We start from the raw sequence: 21,865 nt of genomic DNA on the forward strand, positions 1-21,865 counted from the left end.
TTAGTACCGACTCGCTGCAGTTCCGCGCGCTTTACAAGAGGCCCCATCTTTCCCCGGAGGCTGGGTAATAAAAAAAAAAAAAAAAAAAAAAGTGGGCACGAGGCGCGGGAGGCCGAGGGCGAAGATCTTGGGACCGCTACCGAGGATCTGCGCAAACGTTGCGCAGCAGCAGCAGCAGCAGCAGCATCATCCCTCGTCTTAATGATAGCGTAGGGAATCTCCTCCCCGAACGAGGGAACGAAACGCGGCGAGGAAATCGGCGCCGCTTCTTCTTCTTCTTCTTCTTCTTCTTCGTCTTCTCCTCTTCTCTCCCTAGGACGCGACCGGGAACCCGGGACGTCAGCCCGGCGTCGCTCCCGATGCGCGACCGAGGCGCGCGCCTTCGCCTCTGCCTCTGCGCTACCTTGTAGGGCAGCGTCTCAAGGCACGTATAGGCATAACTGCCGGCCAGCGCCCACGTCTGGGCCCCGAGGTGGTCATTACGTTTATATCGAGGGTGGAATTCATTACTGCACGGGTCCGGTGGATGGGGTAGGGAGGGCAGGAGGGGTAGGAGGAGGAACGCCCCCCCCCCCCCACCCTCTCCTCTTCTCTCCGCTCCTTGCCCCCTTCTACGCCTCAGCGTACGGAACACCCGCGTGGGTACCTCTGTAATCACCGGTGATGATCCACGCACTCCCGGGGACCGTCGACGTACGATTGCCTCGATAGTCGATGACCCTACGGTGAAGATGAGAAAAAATTTCATTTGTACGGAGCTGGTGTGTTTTGAGCGGTTTTTTGCACGGGTCTATCCGTGCGCAAAGTAGTCGTTTTCGTGACGGTGTAGAGTGAGACGGCGAATTGCGCGTACGCGGAGTACTGGAATGGATACTTTTGACGCCTAGGTGTTGAAAGTGGTCTTTTCTGTACTCCGGGCATGCGCTGTTGCGAAGAAATTTTACATTACGAGAGGCTAACCTCAATTTTGTGATTCTTGATAAAACGCGTGGCGTACTCTCGTTGTGTAAGGAATCGTGGACAATAAGATGGCAACGGTATTTTTGTCTCGCGTATTTTCAATATTCGTTTTCGGCTCAGCTACGAATCGTATTGCAAACTTACGCTCGGACCGAAAAGACCGAGTTTGTCTACTTGTTACATAATATACTATTTTCGTTACGGGAATGGTGGTGTCCCTAAGCAAGTAAATCCATTCAGTGCGATTATTATTCTCTTTAATGCCACATTTTTTTTTTTTTTTTTTGCTACTACAATATTGAATCTGTTTGTTCATAGTTTGTTACATTTTTTATCAGTCAAATGAGCCGATAAAAAAGAATAGTAATAGGTACATACTGGATGTTACAAAAGAAAAGGAATTCTTATTTTGTATCCAGAAAATTGTAATTTAACAGTAATGACGAAAAATAAAAAAAAAAATTCGAAATTAAAAAATTCATAGAGTTTAAGGACCTTGTATGTTGCTTGGTAATTGATTGATACTCTAACCCGTAACTTCTTAAACAACTGTATCAAAGAATTCGTTAAGCTATGCAAAATAAGATCTCAAAATAAGTTTTATTAATCAATTTAGATTCTCGAAGATCCTGTTTCGCGAGATGCTCTATAAATTTTATCCTACAGTACGTGAAAGAATCTCAAGAATTTTCTTTAAATAATCAAGTGTTGCAGAAAATTCTTCATCCTTCCTCAGTTTTTGTATCGGATCAGCCATAATTAAATTTCATATTCATACCACGAGCATAAAACTGTTTTACGCGTCTAATCGTTTGCCTAAAAAAATCTGTATAAATTTCACAATTTCTGGGAAATCCTGTCACAAATGATCGCAACGATGGGTATGATAATATATGAATACCCTCCCATCCAGCGATTAGACAGAAAAAACGACCACCTGTCGAAATTATTATAGTTTCCTTCGTATATTATATTTCGCGTCGTCCCGCAGGACGAGGCTAAACTCTCCTTATATCCACATTATACGCGGGTATATATGTCGGCTGATGAGCGAGTAGGGAGAAGGAGGATGAGGATCAAGGGGACGAGGGTTAGGAGAGGAAGGGCAAGGGTAGCCAGCGGTGGCTACCGAGTACGTGACACCGATAATCAACGAGTCAAGTGGACTTTAATTTCTTTGCGGTACGGGCGGAAGGGCTGAACTCGGGGCCCGAGACTCCGGGATGCCTATACCTACTGTACGGGGCCTCTTGTATACACCTGCCGGCCTCGCGGCCTCATGCCGGACGGCAGAAATACCCTCCTGCGCTCTGAGAGCCGCGGTATTCAACCGTCAGAGACACTGCTATGCACTCGGGCCCCGGGACGACGCCCGCGCCACCTGTAATTGGGCCCAATCATCGAGGCTCTCATCCAACCGCCCCCTCTCTCTCGCCGTCCGCCCCTTTTGCCGACCAAGAGACGTTTCTAGGTTTGGTTAGTGATTTTTTTTTTTTACAAAAATATGGTAGGACGATAAATGACGGTCGCGTATAGCGTATAACGCGAGAGACACAGAGTTTCGAAAATATAACTTTTGTACGGATGTAAAGTTGACCAGAAATTGTATTCAGTTAATCCACAGTTAGATTTTGAATACTCCGGGATTTAGACATTTACGATTGGAAAAAAAAATGTCCCTCTTCATACGCGCATAAAATTTTGCGAGAATACCTGATTACACTTGTCAATATCTTTGAACGGAATAGAGAGAGTTTCAACGTTTGTAAAGATCTTTAGCTATTCGATTTATAATTTTCTCATGCCAGAATACCGATGATCCATATTAAATTATTGTCGATGTGACATGGAGGCGTTTTTCCTTACAACGAACAACCGGAAGCCAAGAAGAAGCGAAAACTTAGCATCTATGATCTCGAAATTGTTTTATCTCTAAATTCATCGGGCACTCATTTACCAAATATTCTGTTCGCCAAAGACGAAGGACGCAAATGAGATCCACTGGCATCACGTACGGGAGCTACGTCGCATCTCCCGAGGCAGGTTGCCTTCCTTGCCTCCACCTCCTTCTTCGCCTTGCCTACCAACAGGCAACGGCTTCTATCTTACGGCTATGGTATAGCGATGGAGAGAAACCCTGGCTAAACTCGTTCAAAATCCATAGATTTTGCAGAATCAGTGAAGAAAAAAAAGAAAACAAAAAAAACATTCCCTGCATTTATAGCAGGTGAAAATTCAAATGTACAATAAATAAATCGCTCTTCCAATAATTCTTCACAGGCTAAATCAATATTTATATAATATACACATACGTAGGTATAATTTTTTCATTCGTCGTAAAGAAAAATTAATAGTGTTAGAGGCGATTAAATTTTCACTGTACGTGCACGAACCAACAAAAAAATCTCATGTGCTATGTACGTAAATGAATTTTTACTCGAATCCTGCAATGAAGTTTTTTGTCCTCACAAATTTATGTAGTTATTGAAAAAAAAATAAAAAATAAAAAATTCTTTCGATTTGTTCGATAGAAGAACCAAAAAACTCTCCACCGTGACTGAGTATATGTGACAGGTTTGACGAAGAAGTAAAATTTGAGATCGTTACTTGAAATTCTATAACCCATTCGTTCTTTCGTATACTATAGTGTGCAATCTTGATTATCGTCTTTAACGATTTTCTCAACAAACACTGCGTGTCAAATAATTGTCAGGTATATAAAACGGGGGTAAAATTTTCTCAAAAATCGATTGCCGCTATGTATTTTGGTAAAATTATTCTCAAATAGCGAGAAAAATGGAAATATTGAAAGGGAACTCAATTTCCGAAACATGTCCAAGGCATCTGAAGATCGTCCAAAAGGTGTTTCTCTACTAAAAAATAAAAAGACATTTTACGGGTTAAATGTTATCCTGCAAGGCGGAAAAATCGGAGCCAATCCGAGTAGGTACGTGAAAATTGGCGTCTTCCTTGTTCCTAGCGTTCGCTAGCCGACCGTTGGCTCCTGTAGGAGGTAAATAAGAAGCGGCGGGATGATCGACTCAACTACACCTTCGCGGCGTGGTCTCGCAGGTAATAGAATACGTCGGGGCTGCTCGAGGGTTCGTCGGCTTTGTCGGTGCGCGAGGAGTTGCGATACCCGCCCGATTACCCGACTGCTCGTGTGTTCGCCACTGACGTTCGCCCATTGTGTGGGAGGTGATACATCCAGACGGCGGGACAATGCGATCTAGATAAGAGGAACTGCTTTAAATGACGTACCTACCTTGTTTCGAGTATTGCCGCTGCGGCTCGGGACGCTCTCGAAAAGGTTGCCCCCCATTTTTTTATACCTTCGGACGGTTTTTTTCTTTCTTTTTTTTTTTTTTTTCTTTTGTTTTTCGTTGCAACTGCGAAAAAACCGCGAAATTACACCGCAGCAGACGCGAGGCTCCGGCGCTTAAAGACTTGATGATAAGGTACGGAAGGGCCCCTCACTCGATGCGGAAAGAAACTATACGCAAGGTGCTCCTTACTTTTTTTCTTCTTTTGGCTAGTTCCATTTTTACAGGTACCCGCGGAGCCTTGGAGAACTCGAAAATTTGGAAATTTTTGCCAAAATCTAGGACTCAACGATTCGCACTTATTAGGGTACCAGAAGTTCAACAGTGGCTTTCTGGACGTAGAGCATGGACTCCGGATTTGAAACGACAATCGCTCGATCCGTAAGAAGAGACAGAAAGAAACGCGGTCGGTGACTGTAATGTTTCTATTTTATTTTATTTATTTTTTTTTCAACCAAAAACGTAACTGTCATACCAGACTTCCCAGACGTGAAATTTTTTTTCGGAAACGTATTAAAAAACGACATCGATTGTCGAGAACGAATAATATATTTTTCTTATTGCATGTATCTTAACAAACGACAATTTCTTTCCTTTCTTCGTTATATGAATTAATCATTAATGTTGACGCGTTTGAATACAAGAACTTCAACTCACGTTGCGACATTCCATCTATTTATGAAACGATCCTCGAGGTTTTTCATCGTCTCGCAGTTATAAGCTCTTACATAAGATTTACAAACTGTCGAGCCAAATAGTTTATGTTAACAGAGTATTAATTGCCTAATTATTTGTTTTAACACGTTGATAATTTCCCTCAAAACCACATATTGAGTAAATCACATGTGGATGGAGTAAAGTTCGTTGAAAAAAAAAAAAAACTCGAAAACATAAAAGTTTGACGACAAGTTGTGTATGAAACAGGCATTCTAATTATTATCACTAAATTTCTAATATGTTCTTTTAATTTTTTTCTCACTTTGACATGTGTTGTACGGTTAAATTTTTTCAATTCAACTACCACGCGGGTCTTAAAAGTGAATAGAGAAGATTAAAAAAACTATCCGGCAGGTTGTAAGTATAGGTGAAAAATTTTCTCGCCTTACTTTCTGTATGATATTTTCTTTTTTCTCTCGCGTGAGCCAGACGAGACTGAAATTAGAGACACGTGTCGGTATGAAATTTTGTCGAAAACACAGCGTATAATAAGAAGCGTAATAGATATCGTCCGGGGTGTTTTTTCTAACGGTAATAACACCGTCAGGGTGCTCGTTAGGTGCAACGCATACAGTGTCGGTCTTGACACGCGGTTGAATTTGTCAAATTGTAGCACGCGCCGAGGAGGATAAAATCAGGGTGGCAGCAGCGAATTACAAACGATCGCATCGTCCCGTCCTGTGGTTTTAGTAGATCGTACGGTAAGGGCGCAGGGAACGAGGAGGGCGGAGCAGAAAGTGATTTGGGAAAATCATATTTCAGCGGCTGAGTCCCGAGAAGCAACAGCAGCAGCAACAACAATAACGCAAGGTGCAACGAAAATGAGATTTTTTATCGCCGATCATCAAACGCTGCCCTAAACTCCGTTCCGCGTTGCAGGAACGACGCGGCTAAAATTTTTTTTATCAATATTCAACGTCAGCGTTCGACTCGGTTCTTCCTGCACCTTGTACTTCCAGGCCCAACTGCAACGACTTTGAAGAAGGATGTAGTGAGACAGTTTGAAAAGGGAAAAAGGAAGAATTCAAACTCGCAAATGGAAACGGAAAATGACTTTTACAACTATTCCGAGTACCCCGGGTTTTAGTTAAGTGTAGATATATGCCTATTAAATTAATTCGGTAAATATGTCGTCTACGTGTCGTATACAATGAAAAAATAAAGTAAAACTTTCATTGCTGTCATTTTTACAAATTTTAATGTCGAGACCCGAGCGGGTTTAAATTTTAACGTACATATAATATAATCGAGAAGAGGAATATGTATAGAAAAGAACGATCGTCACGGTGATAAATTAACCGATAATAAGACGTGATGATTTACGTCGATTCTATGACGGAATTTACGTCGAATATATAATTTACAACTGTAGAGGTGGGCATATAGCTGTTATATACCTATATCTGAAATGCACGTATATATTATTTATATTTACACACGAGTGGCTTACCACTAAACGATCGTTGATTGAACACCTTCCCGGAATACCTCGTCCGTACCTCCGTATTACATACAAAATATCGCCTCTCGGATATCGACGTCTCTCGAGTCTCTGTAACAGATTTTTTTTCCAAACACCTACTTGCATAAATCATTCTCAAATTTCGTTACTATAAAAGCAAGGGATCCCGGAAATTGTCGCCAGAGTTGCAGTCGTCGAAACGTAGAAGACCGTAAAGTCGATTTACAAAAATGTTTCGACATTCATCGAGTCATCGGATGAAACTTTACACCACATAATTTTCGTTTTTATTTAACGAAAAGAAAATAAAAAGTGATTTAACCCCAAAAATATTGAGCTTTCTTCGATCTTACGGGCTTTAAATTTCTCGTTATTAGATTAATCAGACGTTCGATCGACACCCGATTTTCGATCAATCTAAAATTCGAGAGGCAACGGTGTTTCCTTTGTTCTCTTACCCTCCGGTCGTTTCCTGTTCCCCGGAAGACAGCCGGTCACGAGGGTGTCGGACCCACCTGTTGATCGCGAGGCTCGATTCTTCGCGTTTATGGAATCCTGTGAACAGACGTACCGCATTGGAACCGAGATCAAAGAGAGCGGTGGGTATGATGAATAATGAAACCGCAATCTGCTCGAAGAAAGAAACTTGTACTTTTCATGAGTAAAAAAAAAAAAAAAGAAAAACCCAAAAAACTCTTTAAAACAAATATTTAAACAAACGAAGGAAGATACTGAAACGAATTAGAACAAGCTCATCGCGGTCGTAATTTTTAAATTTCGTTCTTAGTTTGTTTTTGGTCCAGAATTCAAAAGGTAGCCCGAGGAAAAATTACTCCATATAGAAAAGTCCATTAACTCGGTGGCGGAGCAAAGTGGTAAACCTCTAATCCGTTTCACCTACGCAGTATCCGCTTGTTTATGCTCAAGGGTCCCACGCGTTCGGTAAGTGAGTATTATACGTGTAATAATACACGAGTGTTCATGGATCGCAGGTTAAAAATATCACACATGCAGGTTACGAGCTGCTCTACGCCGAATCCGGTATAGACTGCCCGCCTGTGTGTGTGTGTGTGTGTGTGTGTGTGTGTGTGTGTGTGTGTGTGAAATATGCTCATACGGTGAGCGTTACACGCAGCTTGCGTAACGCACAAATATAATAATATAATACAAACGATCGCTCCCGCTGGAGATGCCAGAGAGGAAAATAGAGAGAGAGACAGAGAGAGAGAGAGAGAGCTTTAGGGTATAAGCCATTCGGAGGAGGCAATTGAAAATGTTTGATAGCTCGTTAACGAACGGTGCAGGATAGATGTATGTGCATTCATGTACGCAACTATTCAACCACCATCCATCCATACGGGAGCTTCGACTCACCTACCCGGTATAGGGTCATTTGCGTGTGAAAGTATACGCGCCTCGTTCGGTGAGCACGAATGACCAGTTGAAAAGTTTGTACACATTACACCTTTATTAATCATCTCTGATCCACGAGGACGATTCTGATAAACGTTTTATACCATTACCTCTTATTACCATTCATTCGTTCTCCGTTTCTCTCTTTCCTTCTTCTCTTTTCCCCTGGAATAAGTTAGAGATAAGCGCTTTGATAGCGAGGCTGATTGCGAGTCGTCTGTACGCGAAGCGCCAAAAAACGTCAAAGTAAATGCTCGTGAGAAACTTCATGACTAGTTTTTGGGAACAACCGTGCATGGTATGATACGTGTACCATTGATTACGCCATCAAAGACGCGCGATAATGCATAAGAGTTTACGTTTAAGGATCTGAGAGGGGATTTAAAAATCTTGGAGAGAATTACCGGCTGCGTCAAGTCCCGTACACGTATCGTGCTTTGGTCGGGACGATGCGGGGACTTGAAACCAATTAAGCCTGTACGGTGGAAATTATTCGAAGGTCCAGCAGCGTGGCAGCAACGGACCGGAATCTTTGCCGATGACGTCATCCGCCTCCAACTCCGGCCTCTTCTTCTCGACCCGTCGGTTTTCATCTCAGGCGTATAGGTTTGTGCGTTTGCTGTGTAGATTTATACACACGCCAAAGACGCCCACGCGAATGAAGAAGCAAAGCGCGCTGCTGCGTCTTCTTGTCTCCGCGTCGCGGTTCAACGGGCGATTCTCGAATCCTAACCGTGGTATTAGAGAAAGAGGAGAGCCGAGCAGAGCTTTGAAACGCGAAGCTGAGAGACTTCGAAACGCTTATACATACACCCGTGGATTTATGAAACGTTGAAGGATGCCCACATCAAAGCTCGCCCGGTGTACTTTTAGCTTATGACACGGTTATGTCGACGGGTTCGGTGTTGGCGCAAAAATAGAGACCGTACCCTCCACACCCGCGCACTTATTTTTATCGTTGCACAACGGGCCGGAATTAGCCGGAAGCGAAGCCTCCTTCTAGCTTAAAAAAAAAAAAAAAAAAAAACACAAAGAAAAATTACTCAAAACATAGTGAAATCAATTGTTGCAGCAGTTAGTGTACGTATAATCTCAACTCCAAAACCAACCGCTGAATCGGAAATTCTTACGCATCAGCGAGCAACAAGTGGTTCCATGCAACAAGTTCACATGCTTCGAGGATCTCTAGCAGCAGGGCGATATGAGTAGCAAGAGAAAAAGGAGAAAAAAGTATGCCGAGGTGAGAGATTGCTCTCCTATTAAATCGACTTCGACGAAAATAACGGACAAGCGATAATTGACGCGATCTTGTCGTTGGATTGATCGAGGTCGATTCGCCGAATTCTAATCAGTCCGGTATCTCCCACACCTTATACTTGATGCGAGCTCCGCAGATTGCCGGTTACGACCGTCGCGGGTGAGACAAATCCAACGGAGACACCGAGAGCGCTACACTTCCTCGAGTTTACGTCCCATGCACCCACCCACGCGTGAGCACAATCAGTGTGACACGTAAGCCGTAGTTACCGCGGTGTATCCGACGTATATCGTGACAACGCAACAATCCAAGTCATACCCGACCGACACGTGTAGGTATTTAAATCAGCCTCTATATCGAGACTCGAAATAGTCCGTTTCTAACACTCCTTAAGCACAATGCCGTGCCTTGGTAATCGAGACCTCCCTGCACCGTGAAGAAGCCCAACAAATTATACCGCGCCTCGTTTTAGGTACCGTATTGCAAAAAAGAAGGTTCGGAAGGTGATAGAAGCAGCTTCTACAGGCGTTGAGAAAGGTGGCTTTTCAATTGGCTGGAAAAAGCTTCGTGCGTAGTCAAAATGTCGGTTGGAATGCACCAACGAGGAAGGTATCCCAGGTCGATATCTCCGATTTTTTATATTCGTTGGTAAGACATTTCCAGCGTTGGTTTCGTTCGAATACGTGAAGCGCATCAGGATATCGTCCCGTTGGTTAATCCCTCATTTCTGGGGGTCATTTTCACTGCCTTTAAATGTTTACTGGCAGATAAAGAAAAATACGTGTTGCTTAGTTTTTAATCTACTGTAGCGTATAACATAAACTAAATCAAATCGGAGAGATTGACTTAAGATACCTTCCTTACAAGATCCATGAAGGTCGACACGAGTGTTTCACATTCGAATGACAAACTCTTGTTTTTCAGTGATCAAAAACGTCGTGCATGCGTTAATTTCCACTGATGACGGATCGCGCGTGAAAGAATCGAAACGCATTCTTGAATGAAGAAACCAAAGTCCCTGATCACTTCATACCTCGACTATCGGCACGAAGCGTGAACTTTTAAGCCCGTTGAAACCGTTCAAACTACAACTAAGAACCACCGAGGGTTCTGGAATGACGATATTATTCCGGGGGGCAAAGGGCTAGTTTCGAATCACATTTTCAAATAAAAGGAAAAGGATGTACAACGAAAGGTTTCGTCGGAGCACTGCAGTTGGAAACTCGAATATGCATACATACGCCTGACCTTTCTTGTCGGCGAAGGTAGGAGGTATACGACAAGAGACAGATGAGCTTGTGCACACGGAGTTGGGTGAATATATACCGTGGGTGGTTAACGGGTGAATATATGTGCCGTCGCATGTCTCCGCACGGTATACACATGTACAAGGTTCAAATATTGAACGGAGTCACAGTTCGAGAGAGAGAGAGAGAGAGAGAGAGAGGTTGAGGTAATACACGCGTGTAAGGTTGAGCCTGCTAGAGAATATAACCATATTTGTCAAATATACCGGGAAGGCGTGCATGCTCGTTGGCTCGTGCACTCCCGAGCAAAGCCTGGACCGCAACCCAGGCTCCATCTCTTTTATCTCTCGTTCCACAACACCCACGCACATCGCGGATGCGTCCGTGAAGAGAGACCGGGCTCTTTGTGGGTTATTATACGCACATGGGCGCGTCTAGAAATAAGACGCGTTTTTAAGGCCCGCAAACCCTATTAGCGGGTCGTTCGTCCGATGCCTATGTACGTGCAGAAGCCTCGTCGTCGGACGCGTGCTATGTCCTCCAAGGCCTCGAACACCACCTTCGATTATGCGCGAGGATTCAGGGCACGCATACGGCTATCGCGATTTAATAGGCAGTTGCCGTCGTTCGTCATGCTTCCACAATGTTGGAAAAACAATTTTATCGCTGTTTTATTAATGCGAAAAACGCAGGTAAGGAGAACCAATGCAGAACTGCAGTGGCATTGGATCACGATTCATGGTGTGGCTTAGAAAAGTTTCCAGTCGAGGTATTGGAACCGGAGTCAAGACATGATCCCGGTGCTTTGAAACTGTTCCAGGCTTAGAAAAAGTAAACAAAACCTCGAAGGATCGGGATCACCCGCGTTTGACTTAGCGAAGAAGGACACCAGTCATCACAAGCGATCAGGTTAATCGGTCGAAGACTATCCCTCGAATCCTTGAATGACAAACTCCTCGACTACGGTGATTCGTATATAAATCTCTGATTATACTACCTTCGACGTTGTAACTCTTCGCAAGGTCCAATAAAATACCGACGACTGTCGACCACCCCAAACAGAGTGTTGTTTCGTATCGTGCCACTGTTGAAATAACCAACAGCGATAACTGTAAGCTACCCAAGTTAACGTGATGGACAAGGGGTGGAAGAAAAGCGAAAGATGACAGAAGGTATGAAGACTTGAGAGAAGAACAGCATGCCCGGTGACTGTATTCAAAAAGCAACGATCTCGCACGTTGACACGTAGCAAATGCGTTGTGTCTGAGCTGCGGGCAGGCAGGCAGGGAAATGTTAAGTAGTTGATCACGAGTACAGGTTATACACTAAAGCCTTTGTGTGTAATCTTGTTCGCTTTGTTTCTTCGGGTCTTTACCTCTCTTCGCTTCTTTGTAGCATTACAACTCGGCAGTGGTCCCTCCCCCTCATCCGCGACCACTCACTCCATCGTTGTTCGCCGGTCTCTCCAGCCTCTCATCGTCCTCCGGCAGACCCTGGACCCATAGCAGAGCGCGTCTGCGGGTCGTCGCTTCGCACCCGCTGACGTGATACACAATGTCGTACACGATGTATTTCGCGCGGGTTATGTCAGCCCCGTCATAAATTATTATACTCAAGCTCCGGAGACAACGGAACGGAGTCCGGATTGCCTCCCAACACCGTTACCAGAACAACGGTGACAACGACGTCGACGATGAATGCTCTCAACTTGTCCGCGTTTAGTGTCAACATTTCGCCGGGTCAGGGTCAACCCTAATCTCGTCTGTCCATTTCTTTCCGACTCTGCCTCTGGATGAAGACTAGAAAAGTACAAACGAGTGGTCGCTTGAATTGTCGTAGATAACGATCCATCATCGATCCTTAACAGCTGACGAAATTCCGAAACCGAACCCACGGAGAGCTGTGGAGGGACAATTAACGAGCGGGCATACAGGGAGCGTGGTACGTAGGGTTCGACGAAGAGGGCTGAGAACCGCTTTGTTGCGGCTAACCGAGAGCTGCCGCCTTATTAATAAGCCGAGAATGTCACGGGTCTGTTCATTTCTCGCCAGACTCGACGATCCGTCTGTCCTTCTGGAGTTCGGGTCGGTAGTCGTCGGGGGCGGCGGAGGCGGCGCGGCTAATAATAGCGGCAATAATAAGTTTCGGAGTCCCCGAGCTAAATTCGCGTTCGAGATCGCGGTTGGAGCGAGATGAGTAGAATGCCTGGTATCCGGTGCGAATCTGCATCACGTGTCGTATCGAGGTGCACGGGGGTGGATGGCGAAGAGACACGTGTATCACGTCGACGTTACGCGCCGCGTACAACAGAGTCCGCCATTAATCACGCCGATAAAAATAGGCCAGAGTGTGCGATGCTATGCAACGACGGCCGCAAGCGTGGGTCGGAAACAATTGGAGCTGGTTGGTATAATATAACTGTTTACGTCTGCGTTTTGCTATTCGCTTTTCGATTCGGACCGACAGCTGAATGTCTTCTACACGAGGATACCGGAGGGACGTCTGGGCTGGATATGCACGGCGATGATGTACTTATTATAGCAGGTACTGCTATAACCAGGGTGACAAATCGTTGGGAGTGTAACCGAACGATTTGTAGATCGCGCGAAGACGATAGAAGAGAACCTGCGGCGGGAACGTTTCAAAACGATGCGCAGGTTTCCCTTGCCGGTGTGAATTTTTACAGACATGTAATAATAGATAATTCTATCCTGTTTTCTAGACGATGAGTGTTTAGATGGCCGGGCTTATTCAGGCACGCCGCGCGGCTACGGAGGTCCGTTTCTTCTTGGGTAATTCATTAATCTTAATTCAGTCGGTGAGTTATAAGCTTGAAAATTTGTTGGACTCGTGTTGTTACTGTATAACCAGCACCTTGCCGATCCTCCGCAGTGCGGTGCCCCGGCACACTGGTTCGCTAAACTAAATCAGAACCCACCTAGCCGCGCAGCGAATGCCCGCACAACGATTCTTGCTGCACAATTCATTTTAGTCGGATGTTGTTAGAACTTCAGCGAGAAGAAGGGGGTGGGCTTTTCGAGCATTTCTTAACGGCACGTAATTTAATCCAGTGTATTCCGCGACCGCAGTCATCTCGCCTTGTGATAATGCTCTATGAAATATAACGCGAATTCATCATCTCGAGCGCGATCTTACGCCGGGAATGATGCATCATCTCACCACGCACAAAGAGCCCCATACGCGCTCCGCGTTTCCTGGACCGACGCTGTTTCTACATCCAGCTGACAACGATGTGACAAACATTGTTCACGAGATTGAATTAACGCGCGATCTCTTCGGGCCAACGAGTCTTGTGCCGGTCGAAATACGGAACTCGTAACGAGGCTCGAGCTTTACCCAGATATTCCAAATTTCGGGCAAGTAAAAACCACTCGGCGAAACAAAAGTCGGTCTGCGATTTTGGTCCACGTTAGCAATTCCAGCATCTTTCGTTGCGCGAACAACGAAAGGGGGGGGGGAAAAAACGTTCGAGACGCGATAAATAACACGAAACGTTGGAGATTTTTGACGCGAAACCTTTTTCCGCCGAATACGTAGACACGGTTGGAAAAAATAACAACCATATGGTTTCGCTGCCGAATGTCTTGTAATTTAACCGTTCTCTTCCCCGCGGTCGGATGTGCGAAATGCTGCACTGCATTCTCATATTGTTCGCATGTCCCCACGAAAACACATTACGTACATACATACATATCTACTATTATATACTACATGCACGCCAGACAAAACGTCTTTCTTGGTTCTCTCAATGTTTCTTATAGAATTTTTTCCCTCTATTTGCCGTTCACCATCTCTCAGCCGCTGCTAAAATGTTTAGTCTAAAGTAACGGGTGCTGATCCTGAATTCGGTGGAAAGTTAAGCTCCCTGATCCGCAAGAGTGGCGAGGATCGTTCCTTGGATTCTGGGGAGTTTTCTACGCTCGGAGGCCGTTTCCCAAAGGGGGAGAGATCGATTTTTCAATCCGTCGAACGGACAGCCAAGGCACCCACGTGCCGTTACACCATACACCACGCGTCTTCGGGGACAGAATTTCGCGGGGAGTTATTTCGGTTCGTGATTTGATATATCGTACTCGGAGCGTGGGTCGGCCAAGATTTTCACAAAGTGTTACACTTTGATCTATTGGTTTCGCGTGTATAATGGTTGCGCAAACTTTTCTGCTTGGTCCGCGAAGCCCACAAGCAACAGCTACAACGGACGTCGAGCGTTCGCTTAACCATCCGTGACTTAACGACCTTGTAACACCCACGTCGGGTCGGTTCCAATATTCGCCTAGGTGACACTACGGGGACCGATTTTCTTGGGCTCTTGCCTGTGGGATAACATATCGACGAATTCAAAGTCTGTCGGAGAGTAAACTGCGTTTGGAACAAGGAACTCGAAATGCACGGTGAAGTGTGGCGGTGCACTTGATTGAGTCGTCCATCTTACCTCCTTCCCAAAGACTTCCATCAACTTCCCTTCCGACAGAGAAGTGCCTCGGAGTGATTGTCGAAGCATCACCGTAGGCCTCGTGGCTTAGCCACCCTGGTGAGAGGTTTTTCTGGAACCGAAACAGTCCGCGACAATTAAAGAAGTGAATATTTACCCATCACCTTCGTCGCTCTGCGCTGATTACCGGATTTATGGCGCTCTTGGAGGACTCCAAGCGCTGGTCAAATCAGCCTCGTGCAGCGCCTCGTGAACTCTCGAGTGACTAGTCAGGTTGATTAGGGATATTTCTAGAACGCAACTCTCTGACACGCTGCTCACTCACGCTGATCTAGCGTGTCTCTTGGTGACGGGTAAGCAACGATACTTCAACGACAAGCATCGCCCGTGACACGGCTCACCGCCGTCGCAGCCACAGCCACGACCAGAATGCTCGACTAGGAGTCCATTAGCAGAGGCATAACTTGTCCCGACGTATGCGCCGGACGATTCTTCAATCAGTGAGCGCCCCGTTCTTTTTTCCCTTCGTTTGTGAAGATGGAATCTGCGAACGCTTGACAGGAATATCAGAATCTATTGGCAAACTCGACGTTTTAAAAATTCATTACAAAAATCTTGTAGTCTGGGATGAGAAGAACAGTTGGAACCGTGATTGATTGTGAAACTGAGAAAAGCTGTTTCAGTCGTGAATCGATTCAGTTTTATTTCGCAGCTTCGAAATGATTTCATGAAACTACGTCGAACACCATTTTCCAAGACATGACACTTCCAAATTTTCGTTACACAAAAGACCCGAGTATTCAGTCCCTCTGTACCTTCTATACCCGCAAAGATTAAGGTAGAAGAATAATTCAAGAGAGACTGTGATGATCTCCAGTCCCCTTTCAACCCTCCCAAATTTTCTTTTAAATGTTTCGTTGATTAGTAAAAGTGTATGATATAATTTCAAACCAGAGTGCCCCGGAGGTATTGACCCTGGGCTGAAGTATCCCTTCAATTAAAACCGATGCTGCGAGGCAAACGCCGGTGATTTGCATAATATCGTCCACCTTTCCTTCGAATCTCGGTATCTTCCACACAGAGGAAGGCGTAATTTTGTCCCGGTTAACGCGTTCCTTATGTTAAATAACCCGGAGCACACCCTCTGGCCTCCGATTTCGGTGTCACCAGATCACGGAGACGAAGTCTAAGATTTTATCGCTAGCGAAGAAGGCTAAACGGCAATAACAGGATCGGAAGCTGTCATAACTTTGGTTTGAAAAAACCGTAAAGTCAAAATTCACCCCGAAACAGCTGCCTATCGATCCTAGAGCGAATCGTCGTTGTAGCAGCGATGTGCAAACGCGCTTTTGACGTCGTTCCAAGAAACTGGTTAGGGATGAGTTGTGAATTTCTTGTGGAATAGGTAAACGCGGAAGACGGTTCGGGGGCGAGTTGGTGGTTTCGTAATGGCGGCTTCGCATGCGGCGATGAGGTTTATCGATGTAAACACCGGCTAAATGCCCGACTGCGCCAGAGAACGCCACCCGTGTGCCAAAGTGCCGATTTATTTTCGGACCACTCAGCGTCATAGAGTCTCTTGTCAACACGTCCGCCCGCACCTATCCACCCACATCGAGAAAAGCTTCACCGGGCACGTTATTATTATTTATTATTATTATTGCCGAGATGACGACGGACGCTCTCTTCGTGAACCAGAAGTGGGTATCGAAAACCGCGAACGTTGGCTAATGACGTGTTAAAATCGTCGCACAGTGTCTGACTGACTAGTTTCCACGGCACCCGATGACGTCGAAAGGTTCGTGGAAACCTTATCGTTATTCACCGCCTTCAACTTTACCCGAAAAAATTTCTCTCGATTAGAACCGAGCGATGTTTCTGCTCGCTTAGACGCCGTCCGATTCTTGACTGACGCGAGTCAATATCTCTAAGATTATCCCGAGACGACTGATTCGCATGAATATCCGCGAAGACTGGAGCGCTGTTTACATTATAACGTTGGACTGGGTGATTCTACCGAAACACACCCACGCTCGTTCATTCTATTGGGTATATACTTGCAAAGCATCGCAACTGTGCGTTTTGATTCCTTGCCAATTTAATGACAATATATACAACTGTACGTAGGGTGATTATTGAAAATTGATTCTCATTTGACTCGGTAAATCTTTTATACACGTTATGTTATATTATCGTTGTTAACGAAACTGAATTCGAATCTGGTTTATTCGATTTATTCGAAGGATATTCGTAGTGTTTTTGAAAGTGACAATTCACAGCTAAATAAATGAGCGAGTAGCAATGAAAAAAAGAATACAATTCAAATGATTGTTTTCTAAACGTATGCTTAATACACTTATCGCTTGATCGGTAACTATATCGCGAGATTCCAGACACGGACCGTCATAATTTATCCGTAGAACTTCATCGCAGGGCTTTCTATTGTCAGATAGAAAAATATCTCATTATCATATTCAATGTTTGGATATTTTAAAAAAATGTATCCGTCCAAAAGCGTTCGGATACCCATATTTTTCTCTGAACCCTGTATTGCGCGAGTTGGGTGTAAAAAAAAGAAAAAAAAAGAAAACGAAAAGGGAAATTGAAGTGAATTTATTTCAAACAACTTTTTATACGCCCGCCAAACTGTAGAGGCTGAATGGTTACGGCCTGGCTCTGATTGATCGAACTGAGTAAATTTACGCGAATAAGACGCGATTGCATAAATTTTTTACATCCTTCAACTCGGTGATCGTCTCGTATAAATGTGTGCCAGTTTTGTTAAAATATTCATGCATACATAAACATATCGTATATACGTACAACAAAGCGAGTGGGCGTGGATATACGTTACTGTTTACTCAACGTTAAATGAACCGTTTTTTAAATTTGTTTATACTTTTATTCCGCCCATCTTTCTCCTCGGCAAATATTTGTTTGATTTCAACTTTTTGCGAACGTTCCTTCACTCTTCGTCATAATACTCTTTATTTATTTGCATCTTTCCCGCCAACGTCGTCGATTCGTTTGCATAAATAATTTCGTTTAAATTCTTAGCGCGTATAATTTACGAGCGGGGGCATTGAACTAGAAACTCCGTTTAGCTGTACGTTGTAACGTGCAGTAGGATCAGACGGCGTGGTTCCAGACAGCGCGGCATGGACGTGGATTTCGCATATTACCGGAGTCTAGCCTTATGTCCAAAATACGAAAGCCAAGAATCAACCGCGACGGATGTAAGAAGAAAAAGAACGCGACGACCGACCAGCGGCAAAGAGAAACGAGGGAAAAAAATGGAACGATTAAAATTAAAAAAGAAATCTTTTTACACTTCTGCAAAATGCTATCTATCCGCAATGAATCTCTGAGCTTAATAGCGTTTACACTCACTCGGGCCGCGAACTGCGATAAATTTTTTTACGCCACTTCTAAGAAGGTGATAAATTTTGCAGACCTCGACCTCGCACAGTTATTTTCATTCGGATCTGATTAATTCATTTTGTTTCTTGATCGTTTATTCATTTCTATCCGGTTTATAAGGACAGATTCCCTAAACGATCGTACGATTTCATACCCGATTAATATGAGACGAGGAAACGAAGGATTTCAATCAATTTTTTAAATAATTTACCGTTCAAAAATAATCATACAGAAAAATACGATCCAGCGTGTGTAGGTTAAAACCGTATAATATAAAACGAGTGATATAGAAATAAAGAACACGCGAAAAAAACGTTCCTGAAATTTGAACCCCTCTGCTCAACCCGATATCCAAATATTTCTCATATCCTCGAAAATCTTAAAGGATAGAATTACGAAACTCGACGGTTTTCTGTCTCCGTTATGATTTTGCACCTGGCAATGACGGTGCAGGCGTATAAGTTATACGAATGCACTCCAAGTTATTTCCACGCTATAAACTCATTTGTTTTCTAAAATCTCGGTGTATTATATCGCGGTTACAGTGCGCGTCTGTACAGTTTGGGATTTCGTTTTAAATAGACTCAATGCTTCGTAGTTCTGAGAGACAAGGTGGGCGCCTTCTGCCCTAACCGACATGCTTGCCAGACCCGATATAACTATTATGAATTGCTGTAATAACAACGGACTGTTGAAGCCGAGCTACTCGTTAATGAAATTGTATTATATGAATCGTCCCGTCGAATGACTGACCGACGGCACAACGGCTGCGGCAAATGCCCCAGAAATTCGCTGCAGATTCACAATATTCGCAAATTTACACGCCTCCGGAATAGCCGCAGGTTAAAACGCCCACCTCTCGATTGTTATTCGGTTATTTCGACTCGAAGTGGTTTGAAAATGGAATAAAAATGAGAATTTTATTGTTACCGAAAGTCGAATTTGACACTAATTTTTTTTTTTTTTTTTTTTTTTTTCCACCAGAATTTTTAATATATACAGGATTAAGACCCGTTAACTTACGAGGTCACTGTAAAATTACTCAAAACGAGATGTGTTTTCGAGAGAATTCTTTTTCCTCTGCATGGTCGAGCGAAGATGTTGAAATTGCGCAACAGCAATTCGTTCGAAGTTATGATACAGGTAAATGGTTATGATAGAATACAGTCACCGTGAATATAGTCGACGAAAATGCGGAAAAAGAATACGTAAACGAATAGGCGCGTTTAGGTTCCAATATGCAGTAAAGATCTCCGGGTATATCGGGCCAGAAATGGAATTAATCAATTAATTTTTCACTATCAATGTGTAAACGGCTATATTATACGGTCTTGAAACAGCTGCAGGGTCGCTTTGCTTCTTATTTCCAATCGAGAATATAACATTTTAAACCGGGAGTGAATTATACCGCGTGAAACTACCGCGTGACAAATATGGTAGGGTACCTTAATACTCGTGATTGAGCGTAGAGGGACCGTTTCGGTATAAACGATCGTCTTATACTGTTTTTCGAAGATTTATGAAAATCGGTAGGTAGGTAGGTAGGTGTGTGCATGAGGAAATTTTTTAAGAAAAAAACTTCGTCCGAACCGCCGTTCAGACCAAGTTTATTCACCAGCTTCTGAAACGTTTACCATGCAAGATCAAATGCAACCGAAGCGATCTCTTCATATTTTCAAACTTGAATTCAAGCCATTCGTACGATCTGGTAAAAATTTCCTGCAGGGCAATTAACGATATACCTAATTCTGTAAATCTTAAGTAAGCCTAATTTTCCAGTCTAATCTGAGATCGTTTTTGACGGTATTAAAAGTGAAAAATGATTCCTAAGCTTCTTCAAATTCCAGTCGCAACAAAAATTAAAAACATCTTTACGTCGATGAAAAAAATTGTCATTTTATTTGTTTATTGCTTAGATAATTCATGTATTTCGGTACGTCGCCACCAAAGTATTTCTTTCTTTGAACGCTGCAATTATCCGGGTAAAAAATACAAAAGTAAAACCGTCGCGATGTTTGTTGTGATGTGAAAGACTTATTAGGGTTGTAAGAAGCTTCGAGCCCAGAGTGCAGTCGGCGAATTGTTTCTTATTAATTTCGCACCCGGTATGACACAGCTGTCGGATTTCATTAGGCTAACAAACGCGAGCTCACGTAATCCTCGCGGCAACATACATAGGGTAACTTTAAACCGTCTACGCGTATATTTAAACATTATTTGTACACATCCAACCACTCACACTGCTTGTAACGGAAAAACGTACAAAACGCCATTTCACGCATCGTTTCTCTTCCGTCCCTGGTCCTCGTATCGAATATAAAATTTCTCTACACCCAATTTTGACTCTATAAATTTGAGGATTTTTTCGCGGTAAGCAGAAATAAATCATACAAAAAAAAAAAAAAATAAAAAACAACGTGGTCAAGAAAGCATAATTTTTACGATATTATATATTTTGCTGTGAAAAATAATCTTTACGGTTTTTTTTTTTTTCTCTCTTGTTTTCTACATTAATTCAAACCTGTCTATTACGTATGGCGTATGAAGAGGAAAAGAAAAAGTTACAGCGTTGCACAGCCGTGCAATTAACGTTTAAAATAATCACGCAGGTCGCGCAGCCAATGGAAGAATAATTATGTTCAACGCGATGTATGATAATCAATTTTATTGGAGGTGGCAGCCGAGCGGAGGATAGCGAGTAAGGAAAATTGCGACAGAGCCGCAGACACGATGATATCCCGATTGCATCTTACGCGACGTCGATTATACCCGCGCATTGCAGCGACGCCATTATACCTCCTCACACGCACACACACGCAGCGATACGCGTTGTAATAACGTTCCTCTCACGCTGCAAAACGAAGCGCGGCAAATATACATCCAGCATCCCTGTCACGTAGTGGAATTATGCACTGTACGCATTGCACCTTCTGCCTTTATACTCGCGTGATTGATTTCGTGAGATAAGAAATTTGCGCGCGTGTGTGTTTTTGTACTCGTACCGAACGTGCAGCGCAGCTGCACCCACTAGCTAGCGAATTGCCCTTCGACACGCGCTGAATTTTTGGCGCGTTCGACATCTGCGTGAAGAATAGCCTGAGAAGAGCGCTTTGATTGTGTAACGTGTGTCGGATACGCTTATAAGATTCGCGAATGAATTGATTCGTTGAGCGAAATTCGAACGAAAAGAGCCTACTTTTCGTTTCGTTTAAATTATTTTTAAAAATGGGGTCAAAATTTCGTCGTGATATTCGCACGTTACGATGTGGTGGTAGAAAACTGTAATGGGGATTGATGGGAGTGCAAAAATATCGAATTTTAAAAGACACGAAAATGTCATTCGTGGAATTATCAAAATGTAGAAAGTTCAAGTGTTGAAAATTGAAAATACAGAAGGGTCTGTTTTAGAAACGGCAAAATTTAGAATCCGCACATGATTCTATATTATCGAGACAAATTCGAACGATTCTACATTTTTTTTATTCTTTATTCTGATCTTTATGTTCAATCACGTTTTTATTATTTTTAACTTCTTCACACTTCGACTTTCTCCATTTTTCAATTCAGTAAATAAATTTCTCGCCACTTTAAAAATCCGATATAATGGCTCTT

General features: G+C 43.6%; 1 protein-coding gene and 1 long non-coding RNA gene across 3 annotated transcripts in view; both read right to left on the minus strand.

Moving 5' to 3' along the window:
- Positions 1–419: 419 nt before the first annotated feature.
- LOC124292733 overlaps positions 420–21,865 on the minus strand; it is a 60,311-nt gene continuing 38,865 nt past the window's right edge. Inside the window, exons 3-6 of the mRNA XM_046730428.1 lie at positions 6,921–7,017; positions 6,451–6,552; positions 580–720; positions 420–460 (exon numbers count right to left, since the gene is read on the minus strand). Of these exons, the coding sequence (XP_046586384.1) occupies positions 420–460; positions 580–720; positions 6,451–6,552; positions 6,921–7,017 (381 nt within the window). The remainder of the gene's footprint in view (positions 461–579; positions 721–6,450; positions 6,553–6,920; positions 7,018–21,865) is intronic.
- LOC124292839 lies at positions 11,998–16,664 on the minus strand. 2 transcript variants are annotated; one of them, XR_006902775.1, is made up of 3 exons: positions 15,021–16,664; positions 14,834–14,945; positions 11,998–12,179 (listed from the first exon to the last, which is right to left on the minus strand). It is a non-coding gene; the product is annotated as an uncharacterized LOC124292839 (long non-coding RNA). The 2 variants fall into 2 exon arrangements; XR_006902774.1 differs by lacking the exon at positions 11,998–12,179 and adding an exon at positions 13,706–14,714.

This window comes from Neodiprion lecontei, chromosome 2, assembly GCF_021901455.1.
Source record: "Neodiprion lecontei isolate iyNeoLeco1 chromosome 2, iyNeoLeco1.1, whole genome shotgun sequence".
NCBI lineage: Eukaryota > Metazoa > Arthropoda > Insecta > Hymenoptera > Diprionidae > Neodiprion > Neodiprion lecontei.